Source organism: Labrus bergylta, chromosome 1 (genome assembly GCF_963930695.1).
Source record: "Labrus bergylta chromosome 1, fLabBer1.1, whole genome shotgun sequence".
In the NCBI taxonomy this organism is placed as follows: domain Eukaryota; kingdom Metazoa; phylum Chordata; class Actinopteri; order Labriformes; family Labridae; genus Labrus; species Labrus bergylta.
Window position 1 is genome coordinate 26,764,784 of NC_089195.1, and position 13,579 is coordinate 26,778,362.

Below are 13,579 nucleotides of genomic sequence, written 5' to 3' on the forward strand. Positions count from 1 at the left end.
CTTTTTTTCCCCCGTTAGTGTGGAATAATTGTGGGTTCAGCCAAATCTTTGCTGGCATAGCGCCGTCATAGAAACACTCATAGAGTAGAGACAGGTCTGACTATGGGAGAGAAAGTGCAGAGTGATGCATAAGTGACAGCAAGAAGGACAAGTGAAACTTTGAACATCAAGTTGAGGGATTTATTAGAGAAGGGTGAATATAAAGGTACTGTATGCAGGGATTTCTATTCTCTGAGCAAACCACAACTAGTCAAACCTCTCCGTCTATATTTATACGCTACACAACTTCCAATCAAGGTCATCATAGTTAGTGATGTAATCATTAAATAAACAGAATTTAAAAAGGCAATATGATAGACCATAAGAGTGCTTTGGAGAGAAAACACCTTATGCATCATAATTATAATCATCAGGAACAAGGAAACTACTTGGATGCCGACATTTCCAGGTATCTTTAACATAAGTTATTCCTAATACTACAGGTTACATTCAAATTGAAAAAAATATCAAGAGGGAGCATACCGACAAGGATATATACCCTTTAGAATAACTCCTCTAATGGACCATTCATGATTTCCATTCAGACAGTTTAAATGTGTATACAAGCAGGATATCAACCGCCACAGTTGTTTAAAATGCCCCTCTTCCTCTTCAGATATGCTTCATTTTTTTTTTTTTTTTACTCCCATGTTTTCAAACGTACTGGTGTTTGTGTCACATTTTGGCTTTCACATGTTAAGCTACAATAAGATTGATAAATAGTGTTGGGTGTGTGTGCGCCGGCTGTCTGTGAACCACGAGGCCCACAGTGTTCAAAGGAGCCTCAGTGTGGCAGTTGAATATGTACTGTAGTCCTCCTGAGCTGTCACCAAGCACACACAGGGCAAACAGAGGTGGGTTAACACAATGTAAAACAGGACTTTTTTCTTCAACTTGTCAGCGTCATGTTTTGGTGTTTACTTGTGTAAGCATGACTTCTTTTTTTTTTGCTCTCCCTCTCTTAGAAGGAGTCCATGGCCTTGAATTCGCTGAGGGCCTGGACAGGGGAGATGTGTTTTTTCTGGGAGCCTCGTCGCACGCGTGTCTGGCACTCCTCGGGTTTCTCCCTTTTTACCAGCGGCTTCTTCTCGGGGGCCTTCATGCGCCAAGACACCACAGGTGAGTTGACAGCCGCTGTTCCATACACCTTCTGGTACTTGGTGGAGGCTACGTAAGATGCCTTTACAGTCAGCACCACTGCGTTCATTAGGTTCTTGGCTGCTTGGATCAGGGAGGTGGCACTATCCAGCTAGAAGAGGGCAAGGGCAGTTGAAGGGGGTGGAGAGAAGATAAACACTGATGGTCAACTCATGAAAGTCAAGAAAAGTTCGATGAGAACAATAGGACATCGTTTGCATACAGTACATAGGAGGTCTGTAGTGCAACTGGCAATTAAGCAGAATGAAAACACCGCCCTCCCAATATGACATCTTATTTGAGCAGTTCCTAATTAGCAGAGGCGGAGGTCAGGTGTACCTCTGTCTCCGTCTGTTTTGTTTGGCTGACATTTAAGGGTCGGCGGCCAGTGGGCCTCCTCCTCGCTCACACTGAGAAGAGTCAACTGCTTGGATTTAATGAGTGTGGACTCCAGCTGGCCACCATGAAAAGGTTAAAATCTCAGCAGGGCTTGCATATCACATGTGAGACAAACTGTAATAGAGTCCTGAGAAGTCTCACAAAGAACTCCATCAACACGAGATCCAAGAAAATGCCATGCACAAACTAAAGTCAAGTTTGATTCCAATGAGAGGAACAAATCATAAACGACTCTTTTAGAAGGCTCTGTTTCTGTTGCTCTTACTTAGAAAACCATTTTTTTCATCTATTTCTTCCGGCAAAGAGTTTGTTCAGTTGAGTGACTCCTTATCTTAATTAAGGGTCAACGGTTAGAGGGTGGTGAACACTCTTAAGATTGTAAAAACCCTCTGAGGCACACATATGGTTTTGCTCTGTATAGATTGATTAAACATTTACTTCAGAACAGGCAGTTTGATAATGCCTGTATCTGTGCAGACACCAAAAACATGTTAAATGTATATTACAAAACATTTTACTTTGAGGCCTTCGGAAAAACCTTTAAGAAAGCGACCTACATCAGCTGACTGCAGCTGGATCTCATGTATTAAAATACTTTTCCTTGGTGGCTTTGAAGATAGAAGCGTTATGAAGACATTATGTCCTGTAGAGCTAAAGCGTTTGCAGGTGGATTTGTTATATTTCTGAAAAAGTACAAATCGTTCATATGTGGGTGAGTTGATAGGCACATTACATTATTGTAAGGATAACCGTGTTCAAACGAATCAATATTTTTCATTAAAGCTAAAACCTTTGAAATGGGGGAAATGCCATGAATGTATTAGACAGGTTAAAAGTTAATTGTCAGAAGCAAGCAATATGGGATAATTGACTGTTTTTTTCTTTGAGAAGTAATGATAGGGTTAATGAGGCATGAAAAATACAAATGGAAAAGAGTCTGCGCTGCATCTTTCTGGTGATATTAGATGGTAATCGGCCTGTAATAATTGCATCAGCCTTAATCTGCATGACCCTTCATTTGGTCTTCCAAGCTTCGCTGTGACCTTGAACTAAAAGGTTTGCCACCCACAGCGCTGAGCATAAAATCAGTCTTAAAATGACCAAACTGGTGATTCAGGCCCGGAAGCCTATCTGTAGCATCAGTGATACTGGAGCCGGCTGTGTGCTGTTCTGTATGGATAGACTTACCCCAGACACGATGAGCTCTCCGCCCAGATTCTGAACCTCAGCTTTCACCTTGCTGCAGATGTTCAGCTGATGACAGTACAGGGCAATTCTCTGCAGGTAGGCCAGCAGGTCCTGCTTACAGGCTGAATCAGGGCACTGAAGGGAGAGAGACACAAAGAAACACGCTGTCAACACAAACACACAAAATAAAAGCCAAAGTAGGCTTTGACAGAGCAGCTGAACATGGAAAGAAACTATTTACAAGCAGATTTTAAGAGTCACCCTCTATCAGGGTTCAAGCTAGCTTGCATTGGCTGCTTTGTGATGATTGGCCTTATGGTGGCAGGATGGAGCAATTCATAATGTCCTTTTACACCATGTCATTTGTGAAACAATAAGGATTTATGAGACTCTTCCCATTTGCATGCATCACTGTCAAATGTGTGTTATACGTACAGACAAGGTCTGTGTTGGTAATCACTTCCTTGTTTACTCTTCCACAGCTTCCAGTGGATCGACAAGTAATCATTTACTAGACAGTGAGCAGTAAATTGAGATTCGGGACACGTATCATCATTCTGCATTATCAGTGACATGCCCGATGATGTATGAATACATTCTGTGCACTCAAAGACACTCAAATAACATGACAGGGGTTAAGTATAGAGCACCAGTCGAGTAATAAGGGTGGGATTTAGATGCACTGAAATGGAGTGTATTGGTGGTGTATAGATCATCATTAGGTCAAATATATGACAGGAATGAATTCAAAATGTGACTCAAATGTTTCCTATCATGGCTGAGATAAAAACAAACATTTGGAGTCAAACCTTTGGCTTTGGAGTTAATGGATCAACATGTAGACTACTATAGTAATAATATCTTCTTTCATGTTCGTACATATTTGTTGACATGTTTTCTTGATTTTAATACCCGATGTGATAAGCAGAAACAAGATGATCTATGATAATCAAAGAACCAGCATTTTCAGTGATACAAGTTGTATATGATAATGTCATGGTTAAAATCTAAGAAACCAAAGCATGAGATTTCTTACAGTCACTGTTTTGGTGAAAAGAAAATTGTGCCTCTATTTTGCTAAAATCTAAAGCCAGCAATTTGTGTTGTTTTGTCTCGTTTTAAGTTTGTATGTTTAAAAAGAAAAAGGTTTGAGATGTGAATCATCTACCAAATTGGACAATTTTAGGAACCATGGTGTTTGATGTAGAAGCTGTAGAAAATCCAGGAACAACCATCCCACCAAAAACAGTTGGGTTCCAGCATTTTGGAGTACTAATTACTTTACTCTGAGCCTGGGAGATGTTCCTCAATGTTTTTTGTTTTTTTGTTATCCTCACTGGTGGTTTGTTGAAGTTTGAGTTTCAAAGGCAAGTTAAGATCCACTGCAGGGTGTCACACTGATTCATTTCACATAAAACAAGTTTGTCACAGCTTGTTGCTCGAGAAGAAAACAGATCAATCAACAGTGAATGAAACTTAAGACTTGTAGACACATCAAGACTTGCTTACACAGTATCCCTCTTCTTCTTTTCTCTTTTGCTTTTATTTTATTTTTTTAAATCAAAAGTTTTGAACTGGTCATGCTGGCCTGTGTGCTACTTCAACAGCGAGGAAACCAATCATACAGCACGGCAAATGGACGAGAAGGGAATACAACGACAGCCTCCCGAGGTCTCCTACCACCACACAATTCCCCTCCTTATTCCATCTGGAAGCCTTCCAGGTGTCAGCCATGGCCCACTAAGCTCCCAGTGGGTTAAGAACACTGCATCAGCTGCTTAAACACTGTGAGCATCAGTTTGTAGCAACACCTTTCCTCTCGCCATAAATATTAAACGCTCCTAACTAGGACATTCAGCAGCACTGTGTGGGGACATGCAAAGCTCATTTCCTTGTCTTGTGGGCTAGCGGTTGAGTGGGGAAGATGGCAAGTAAAACATAGAGCTGTGATATGAATATACCCCCCTCTAGGATTTGCAGTTTTCCTTCAGGCTGCTCTCCTTGTCTTTGAGAAGGCAAACAGTATTGATTGGACTCGAGTGCCCTTCAGTTAAAAAAAAAAAAAAAAAGCCAGTAAAAAAAAAACGTTTTTCCAAAATTATATGTTCCTCCACCCTTCAAGTTTAAAGGCAGAGGGCAGTACGAAGATTTCCATTTATAGTTACTGCCACTTTTATAACAGGACTTTTAAGAACAGCAAATACGAGCGGCTCTACCACCGGGATCAGTAAGTGTCCCTGAATGCAGACTGAGGTGGATCTGCTAGCTCATAGAGCAGCCAGTGAGGCAGAGGGAAGCTTCTCCTTGGGCATTATCACTGCACCGCCAGTCTGGGCTAGCATCACTGCTAACTGCACATCAAACTGCCTGCACACGCACACGCACGCACACACACACACACACACACACACACACATATACACATACACATAAACACACGCACTCTCTGCTGCCTCAGGCAAGTTTGATGCAGACGTGACACAATTGCTCCCTATTGTGCCGTTGACTAATAGTCCATTTCTTCCGCAGATTCCCTGTTGATGTAAATAAACGGTATGGCCCATTGACGCTCTCTCTCTCTCTCCCCCTCTCTCTCTGTCTGTCCATCATGGTGAATAACACAGTTCATCACAGATGAGGGGAGGAAACTGTGAGGTTAACAGCTTGATGTAGGCTCAAACTTTTGTCAAGCGTCTGCTGACCTCACTTCTCTGCTTCTCTCAGCAGACAAACAGGTGAGAAATCTTTTTTTGGGATGTTCCCCCCCCCCCCCCCCCCCCCCCCCCCCCCCTCCTTTGCTTAATTGGACCCAGAATGAGTGGAACGTGCTCCCGGCGGATAATTCAGCGAGATGATGTGAACTCTGGTGCTGAAATGAGGCCATCACACTATCAGAGTGTGGCAGTCTGTCAAAACACAAGTCACACCTCTCACTGATGCTGCATTCATAAGCAGGCTGGGGCCGACCTTTTCCTCAATAATTCACGGTGTAAAGAGAAGTCATTTTTAGCCTGTTTTCTTTTTCTTTTCTTTTTTTTTTTAAACTTTGAAGCTTGTGTAGCTTGTCCTTAATTACTATTTTAATGGCATTTCTGCGTCATTACATATCCGATGGTATAGCAGACATGTTTGAGAGTGTGAGGGATGACAAGAAGACGATACAATGACAGATTCAAATGGAGCATGTTACACATGGTTACACAATATTCCCTCCAGCTGAGTGGAAACTACAGTCCTGGTGATGGAAAGCTGTCACCTGTCAGTTTCTTTGAGAAAGCTGGTAATCTTTCTATTTGTTCATCCAGTCTCAAAGAATAAGTGCTTCTGGGTTCTAGCAACCAGCAAACTCATCTTCCTATTTACACTTTTCCTTTAAAAAAAAAAAATCATACCATCTGGTGTTTCGAATATGGAATTTGGATGAAAAAAAAAGCAACATCAATGATGAAGACATCCACTCAGGTGACCTGTTGTTCCCAGTCATGTCAACCGTTCTTCTGAAGATATATTCATCTCTAATCTGCCGTGTTAGCATTTCATTGAAAGTGAATCTATCGTGTGGGGTGCGAGCATCATGAAGAGAGTATTTCTAAGGCATTCGTACAAACAGTAAAAGTTTGATGTTCTGGTGGAGTCAGAGGTTTTGGTTTTGTTGTGTGAACATGTTTACAGGGATTTAATCGGAGGATTCACTTGTCAAATTGATTCATTCAGAGGCTTTGTAGGGGCCTAAAGAGGTGAAGGTTTCCGATATTTCACAAAGATAACCAGAAAAATAGAGAACATTCTGAAAGTAGACATAAGTTATGTTATAAGGAGGGAAAATCAGGTTCAGATTTTTCTCATGAGTCCATGTGGTTTTCAGATCTCTGGGTTAAAAGAAATAACACAGTCTACTACCCAACACATATGTACAATCATTAAAAACAGATTTAGGACAGAAGGTAAGCTAGAGACATATCTTCTGTGAGTTGAATCCAAATGTTGAATGTGACGCGTTAATTAAGGGTTTGTCAAACTGTGAGGTGCACAGGCTCAGTGGGATGAAGGCTGCTGCTGAGAGCATACACAGGTAGAGATTGATGCAAAGATAACTGTATGAGGGGAAAGAGGTAGACGCATGCTGGTGCTCTGAAACTACATGAAGTTTGTTATGTGTGGGTTTGTCCTGCTGATTTGGCTGCTTAGCCGTTGGAGCTGCAACAGACGCTGTGATGTACAGATCGAGAAGGCAATTAAGACTGTTTTAAAGCTTAATGGCTCCAATTTATGTCAAAACCTGAACTCCTTCTCAGAGTCATTAGTCAATCAATTTAAATCACACTCTCTGAGAATATTATTATTAACAATGCCATATAAAACTTTAAAGATTTAACTAGGGCGTCTTTTATGTGAATCCATAGGTTAATTAAGAACTGTTAATACAAACTGTAAACACATCCAATTTGCCAAAATGGGAACAAGTTTTCTGCAGGCTGGCAGAGTACTAGAGTGATACTAAAGGGGTTCTTACACTTTTCAACTTGGGTCCTCCAAAATAAGGGCGCCAGAGACGGGGACCCCCACTGGAGGAGGTTGTGCCCCTTCCTCTCGGCCTAGAACATCCACATCTATCAGAAACCGCCATTTTTGCTTTGGAGACGGCATGCTCCATAACACTATCCAAACAGTAATAACAAAAGAAAAACACAACAGCCTAAAAAACATACAACAAGTGTATTTAGTAAGTTATTGTAAGAAAGGCTAGAAGCAGAATACGTCATTTCCTGACTTTAGCACTGAGTGAGTATTCAAATTCCCCTATTGGTGGATCACAACCCACCTTGGGGTCCTGATCCCCACATTGGGAAGCATAGAGTATAGTGTTATACAAGTAAGCGTGGCTGAAAATAAATCCCGTGATAGTACCTTTTTACAAGTTGCACAGAGGAAATGTGTTTTCTTACTTCCTGGAAAGCTGACCATTCTCAGACTTTCACTTGGTGATAGCATTTTTTTATTTGAAGACTCTATGTATTGACTCCTCTGGACAGCTATGGTCTCAGGTCTCAATGTTTTTCTCTTTCTGAGAAGCCTTTTAATTACACATCAGTCACACTCGGTTTCTCTCCTGTCAGTAGAAGATGTTGCGAGAGATCCTTCGGCAGCAACAGCTAAAGGGAAACCTCAGAGTCTGAATACTTAACTTCAGCCTGGCATGTGTTTCGCAGCATTCGTTAACAAAAACATGACACTGTTAATCATGTTCTTTCACACTAACTAATGCTCAAAGTAAAAGTGATTTGATATGCGTTGCAAAAGAAAAGCACAGTTGAAGATTTAGGCATATAAGGCTGTAACTTAGTCAACTGTACACTTCTATTCTTGTCAGAGAACTAGACAAAGGTGCACCTCTATAGTTTACGTCGATTTGGTATCACTTTCCAAATGCTGCATCCACTCAGACTAGCACAGTAGAAATCTGTGTCTAAAAATAGCCCTCCCAGAATTGCAGCATTTAGCCCCCCTCTTGATCCAGGAACTTTACATAACAACATTCACCTTTAAATAACCACACAAACTTACTGACATCAACGTCCGCCAACACAGGTAACGTTAAGGCCAGATGGTGCTGCAGAGTTACTCAGCAATCAAACGCTGATACATGCAGTTAAAAAAGCCAATGTGTGCCTCAGAATAGGTGCACCTGATGTTGTACAGCTGCCATCCACTCTTTAAGTTGTGTCTGTAGGAGGCACACTTATAGAATTAAACATAGTAAGGGAAAATAGAGCGAGAGAAATAGAGTCGAAAAAAAGGCAGTGCTTTAGTGAAATGGGGTGAGCTGCCTCCAGGGTTTTTTGTTTTTTTCTATGTCGAGGGTTGTGCTGAAACGACAGCGAAAGCGCTCGCCGTTCCGCCAGCCTTTCCACGCAGAATTGACTTCTGCTTCACACATGTTCATCAATAGGCTGATGTGCAGTCATGGCGACAAGGTTTTCTACTTAAGGGACCTGTCTGAAAGCGGCGCAGCACCCCTCATGCTTACTGTCAAACCGCAGAGCTCTCCACAAGCACAGGTTAGCTACTATAATGTGTGAATGCAAAATACTTGTCCAGCATAAAAGACGGATAAGCAAGGCTATGTTATTTGTTGTGTAATCCCATCAAGATGCCTAATAAAAAGGAAACTTTTGCAGTTTGAGGATTTAATAATGCACCATACATATGCCTTAAGTGCCTCACATGAAAAACACTTTTATAACAAATGCATGTTGGAAATAAAAAGGTCCTTAAGCCCCTCTTTATTTTCTGACACGGCTCTGATGTCTGTGGAAGTGCAACAGAAGGCTTTGAATATTCAGTAAACACTGGTCTAGGAACCATTTAAGTGAGAATTAAAAATGGCAAGCCACCTGCTCTTTTCATTACAGCAACTGTTGATTCAGACTCCGGCTCTTGCCAGTGATTTGCCATGTGACGGATCCACTCCCACCTAAAACCTTGTTAAACACTGATGATCACTTCGGCAGCCTCCAGCCTAAGTAATGACTTCATAAGAACACAAGTCATGCCTACTTTGTCCTTTGTGTCCCAGATTTCGCTCAGAAACAATAAGCTGCATCGCAGACTGAGAGCATCTTCCAGAGAGAAATGTCCTCATGCAAACGTGTTTCCAAACAGGGCTCGTACACATTGAAATTGTCTCCTCATCCCTCAGTGTGCGTTGTTGTTTTCTTTGGACATGGCTGCGTTAACAGGTGATCATCGCCATGAGGACACATGAGGAGAACGATGCCAGCGTTGACTTAAGATGCCTTCTGGTAAGCTAAGAGCTTAGCTAACTTTGCAGCCACTCAGACTGACAGGCTTTCTGTTCTGAGAAGTCAGACTGTCACATGAAGACACGGGGTAGAGGGTTACGCTGCAGGTGGAAAGAAATCGCCTCGTACTGATATAAGAAAAACCTTTGTTGTCAGGTGTCATGGGATCAAATCTCGTTGTGTCATATTTAAAATATTGTCAATAGAAATAGTGATTGGTAAATGGACTTGAGCTTGTATAGTTCTTTTCCAGTCTTCTGACTACTCAAAGTGCTTTTACAACGCAAACACACCTACCCATTCACACACTGATGGCAGAGGTTGCTGTGTAGTGAGACCCTCAGAAGTAACTAATCCCATTTAAACACATTCATACTCCGCCACCGAAGCAGCGGGAGCAATTTTCTTGGTTAAGTGTCTTGCCCAAAGGACACATTAGACATTTTGCTGCAGGAGCTGGGGATCAAACCCTCAACCTCTCTCAACCAGAGAGACAATGACTCTACCAACTGAGCCACTGCCGCCCCTAGAAATTGTATTTCAAAGTGAAAAGCAAGTCGTTTTAGTATCTTCTTTGTATTGGTTTCCAGTTGGCTGGATATTATAGAAGCTTGTTAGCATGATTGAAATACAACCTTTTGGTTAAAGTTGGAGAGAACATTTTGTAAAAGAGAATCTTCGAGTAGAACTTGCTCTTAGATATCACAGATTTTCCAACATTTCTAACATGACATTTAAAATGTATTCAGTTATTTGTGAAACTTGTTGAAATGTCCCCCACTGTTCAATGAATGCAGATTTAAAATAAGAGTATTTTGAGGACTGTGAGGCCTCCTTTGTAGTTATTGATGTAGCATGTTCATCCAAACTTATTTACAGAAAGGAAAATGAAAATGCTGCCAAAGAGCCTGAGGTAGAGTGACTCAAGTTTGGTGTATGATTCTAACGGTAAAGCGGCTTTATTTCGCGCGTCATGTCCAGGCTTTAAGCCAGTTGCAGGACTTAAGGACAAAAGATTTGTTTACCGTGATTCTAAATTTTAATGTGGTCTCCAAAATTTCTCCTGCTAAGCAGCACTGGAAAAAAGCCCAGCGTGTGATACTGAAAGCAGCTTTAATTATTCCAAGGGTTTGCTTGCTAACAGCAGTTGCAATTACAATGACGACAGGCTGCCTTAATAAATCAGCCAGTCTTGTGCCTTGGTTTATTCTCAGTGCTTATTAAAGACAGATGAAATGAAGAAGGAGAACATTATGCATTACCTGGTGTGCTGCATTCTGAAATACCTCCCACATCATTTGCAACACACACACACACACAGGCACACACACACTTACACAGCACAGTGTACACACCTATTTCTTCTCCCTCCTGTCTTCCCTCAGCACGGCACCGATTGATTAGATATTGAAAATGGTCTGTCAGCGTGTTTTAGAGAGGTACTCATCTGATAATGAATGCAACACCTCGGTTGGAAGCTAATTATATTAGAGACACAACTTGGTTCTGCTGTCTTGCTCTCTCAGTGTTGGCCCCACTGAGAGATGAAGTCATGTGGCACCGAAGCCCACTCTAGCTGGGCCCGTCAATGCCCACATTAAAGATTTCCAATGGCCATGCCCACTTACTCTAACTCCAAATTTGCTCTACGACGGGCTGCAGTGACACATCTGAGACAGTTTTCAGACTGATAAAAAAGTGTAATGATTTAAAACGACAGTGACGGACACAGCTTCAAAGGTACCTGATCTGCGACAGCACGGGCCAATTTGTCCATCCTCGAGCCAGCCTCGGCAATCTTCTTAGCCGCGTTGATCACATCTGAGGAGTTCTTCAAGGGGCCTTTGCCTCTGGGAAAATCCAAGGAGTGAGACAGAGAGAAAAAAAAAGGGGGAATATGGGTGGAGTTGCAAAGACAGAGGATGTGCAGAGCTTTTCCTTAAAAGACCGAGCTTACCCCTGTGTCAAACAAGCTCGTACAGACGCTAATTTGCTTTGGCTGGCAGCAGGGATATTACATATAACAACAAATACGTTAAACCTTTCTCTCTAATGATGTATCTTAGAGACAGATGGGATTCGAAGCCCAAAGAAAACATTTTTTTTTTTTCCGAAAGCAAAAGAGGAGAATTTTCTGAGCAGTTACAGAAGGCAACAAAACAGGAGGGGAAAATAATGACCAACTACTGAGTCTCTGATCAGTGATGTATCTCTCCCAGCTCAGGGAATGTTAATGTGGCCAATATGATTTTTTTTTTTTTTTGTGTGCCTGTGTGATGCCTAATTTTTAGTCATTGCTTAGCTGAAGTTTGCACTCAGTTTGTTCATTGTAATCTGACTAACTGGGATCGTTGCCAAGTAATAATGGTGAAGTGACAGCACCACAGCCCTAATCACTCATGACTAATCACTAATGGCTCTGTTTTTTTATTTCATTTTTTGGTTGTCATATAATTGCAGACTTGATACACAACCCCATGCACGAGGCATTTTTCGGAATATCCCAGATACAGTATGTGGAGCCCAGATGGGGGATATTGAGAGCAAAGCTGCTGCCTTTTAGTAAACAGAAGCTACAAGACTTTTAATGCGAGCAGATTATCTTCGACGGAATATCTTTGAATCAGAGCTTTGCAACATAGTCTGATCAAAACAAAGGTTGGCGGAGTCAATTTGCCTGGAACAAAACAGTTTGCAGCTCTGGGGCATTGCAAACGCGAGCATGTTTCTCTGCAGTCCCACTTGTCACTTTATTTACTTACTGCTGCATAAACAGAGGATGAAAACACTACCTGTATGGGAAAAGGGGCTTTCTAAAAGTGAATCCACAGGGAACGATCACCTGACACTCAAACATAGCTGTACTAACCTTTCATTGTTCAAGAAATCTCTGATACCTACCGTACACTAAATACGCAGTCCTTAATAGCTGCAAGACAAAGTTAGCAATTAACTGGTGAGCAAAGCAGAGCATTTAGCAGCTAAGGAGCTCATTATTTCCCTTTAGAGTTGTGTGTATCTGCAAGATGTGTAAACATGCAACTGTTTGCCGACAAATAAACCTTATGAAGATAGAATGAGATTATCCATCATTGCTGTATTTTCGACTCATTTTTACAGCCTTTATAACCTTTAATTGTTGGTCTCAAGTGCTTTGTATTTGGTGACATATTTTACCTGGTGAAGTCCGTCATCTCCATCATGATCATGCACATCTGCTTGGCGAGCACGATGATGTCATTGCCATTGTCATCCCACTTTGCCACTTCTGCATCCAACTTGCACTTCTCCTGTCTGAAGCTCTCCACCTGCTCAGCAATCTTGGCCTTTTCCTCCTGGGGGAGCTGTGCCATGATGGCCTGCAGGCGAGAGGGAGAGAATACAAGAAACAATAACATTAGAGGAGGGGACATGAGGGTGTTAGGGAGTGAATTGAAGCAGAATAAATGGGGAAGATGGCTCAGAATGAGGGCAATGCCAGAGGAGAGGAATTAAGGTAAAGGGAGGAGATAAGGTTGGGGAGAAGAGAACGATAGGGAAATGAGGAAAGGGGCTAATAAGAAGAGGGATTAGTTGAGGAGAAAGGGAATAAAATAAGGAATATAAAGAGAAGAGCTGTAGCACCATTTGTTCTTTTTTTTTTTCACCCCATCTACTTTTTAATCCCCCCTACAAAAACCTGACCATTAAGTTTGGAGCCTGCCTACCCCTGCCCTTCTGAAATGCTTCAAAATAAAGTTCTAAACTTTACATTTAATGACTGGACCTTTTCAAACCCCCTGACATCTTATATCCATAAAGAGCAAATCCATTTTTTGCCTTCATTTTTTTTTTCTCCCTTGGCAGCTTTTGGGGGGCAGGTCCAAAATGGCATAAATCTTGTGGCAAGGTCACAGGCGCAGTAAGTACTCGGTATTATTTGGGAGATAAATGTATAATTACCTCGCTTCTTAGAGCAGGGGAATGAATAATGCATTTGTTCAACATTATGTCAGGGAGGTGAGATGGAAGGA

The 13,579-nt window shown here is 41.7% G+C and overlaps 1 protein-coding gene across 1 annotated transcript in view; it reads right to left on the reverse strand.

Moving 5' to 3' along the window:
* Window positions 1–166: 166 nt before the first annotated feature.
* The window catches only part of ctnna2 (catenin (cadherin-associated protein), alpha 2), a 337,796-nt gene continuing 324,383 nt past the window's right edge, over window positions 167–13,579 (reverse strand). Inside the window, exons 15-18 of the mRNA XM_065958018.1 lie at window positions 12,744–12,925; window positions 11,311–11,416; window positions 2,764–2,898; window positions 167–1,288 (exon numbers count right to left, since the gene is read on the reverse strand). Of these exons, the coding sequence (XP_065814090.1) occupies window positions 1,001–1,288; window positions 2,764–2,898; window positions 11,311–11,416; window positions 12,744–12,925 (711 nt within the window). The 3' untranslated portion in view covers window positions 167–1,000. The remainder of the gene's footprint in view (window positions 1,289–2,763; window positions 2,899–11,310; window positions 11,417–12,743; window positions 12,926–13,579) is intronic.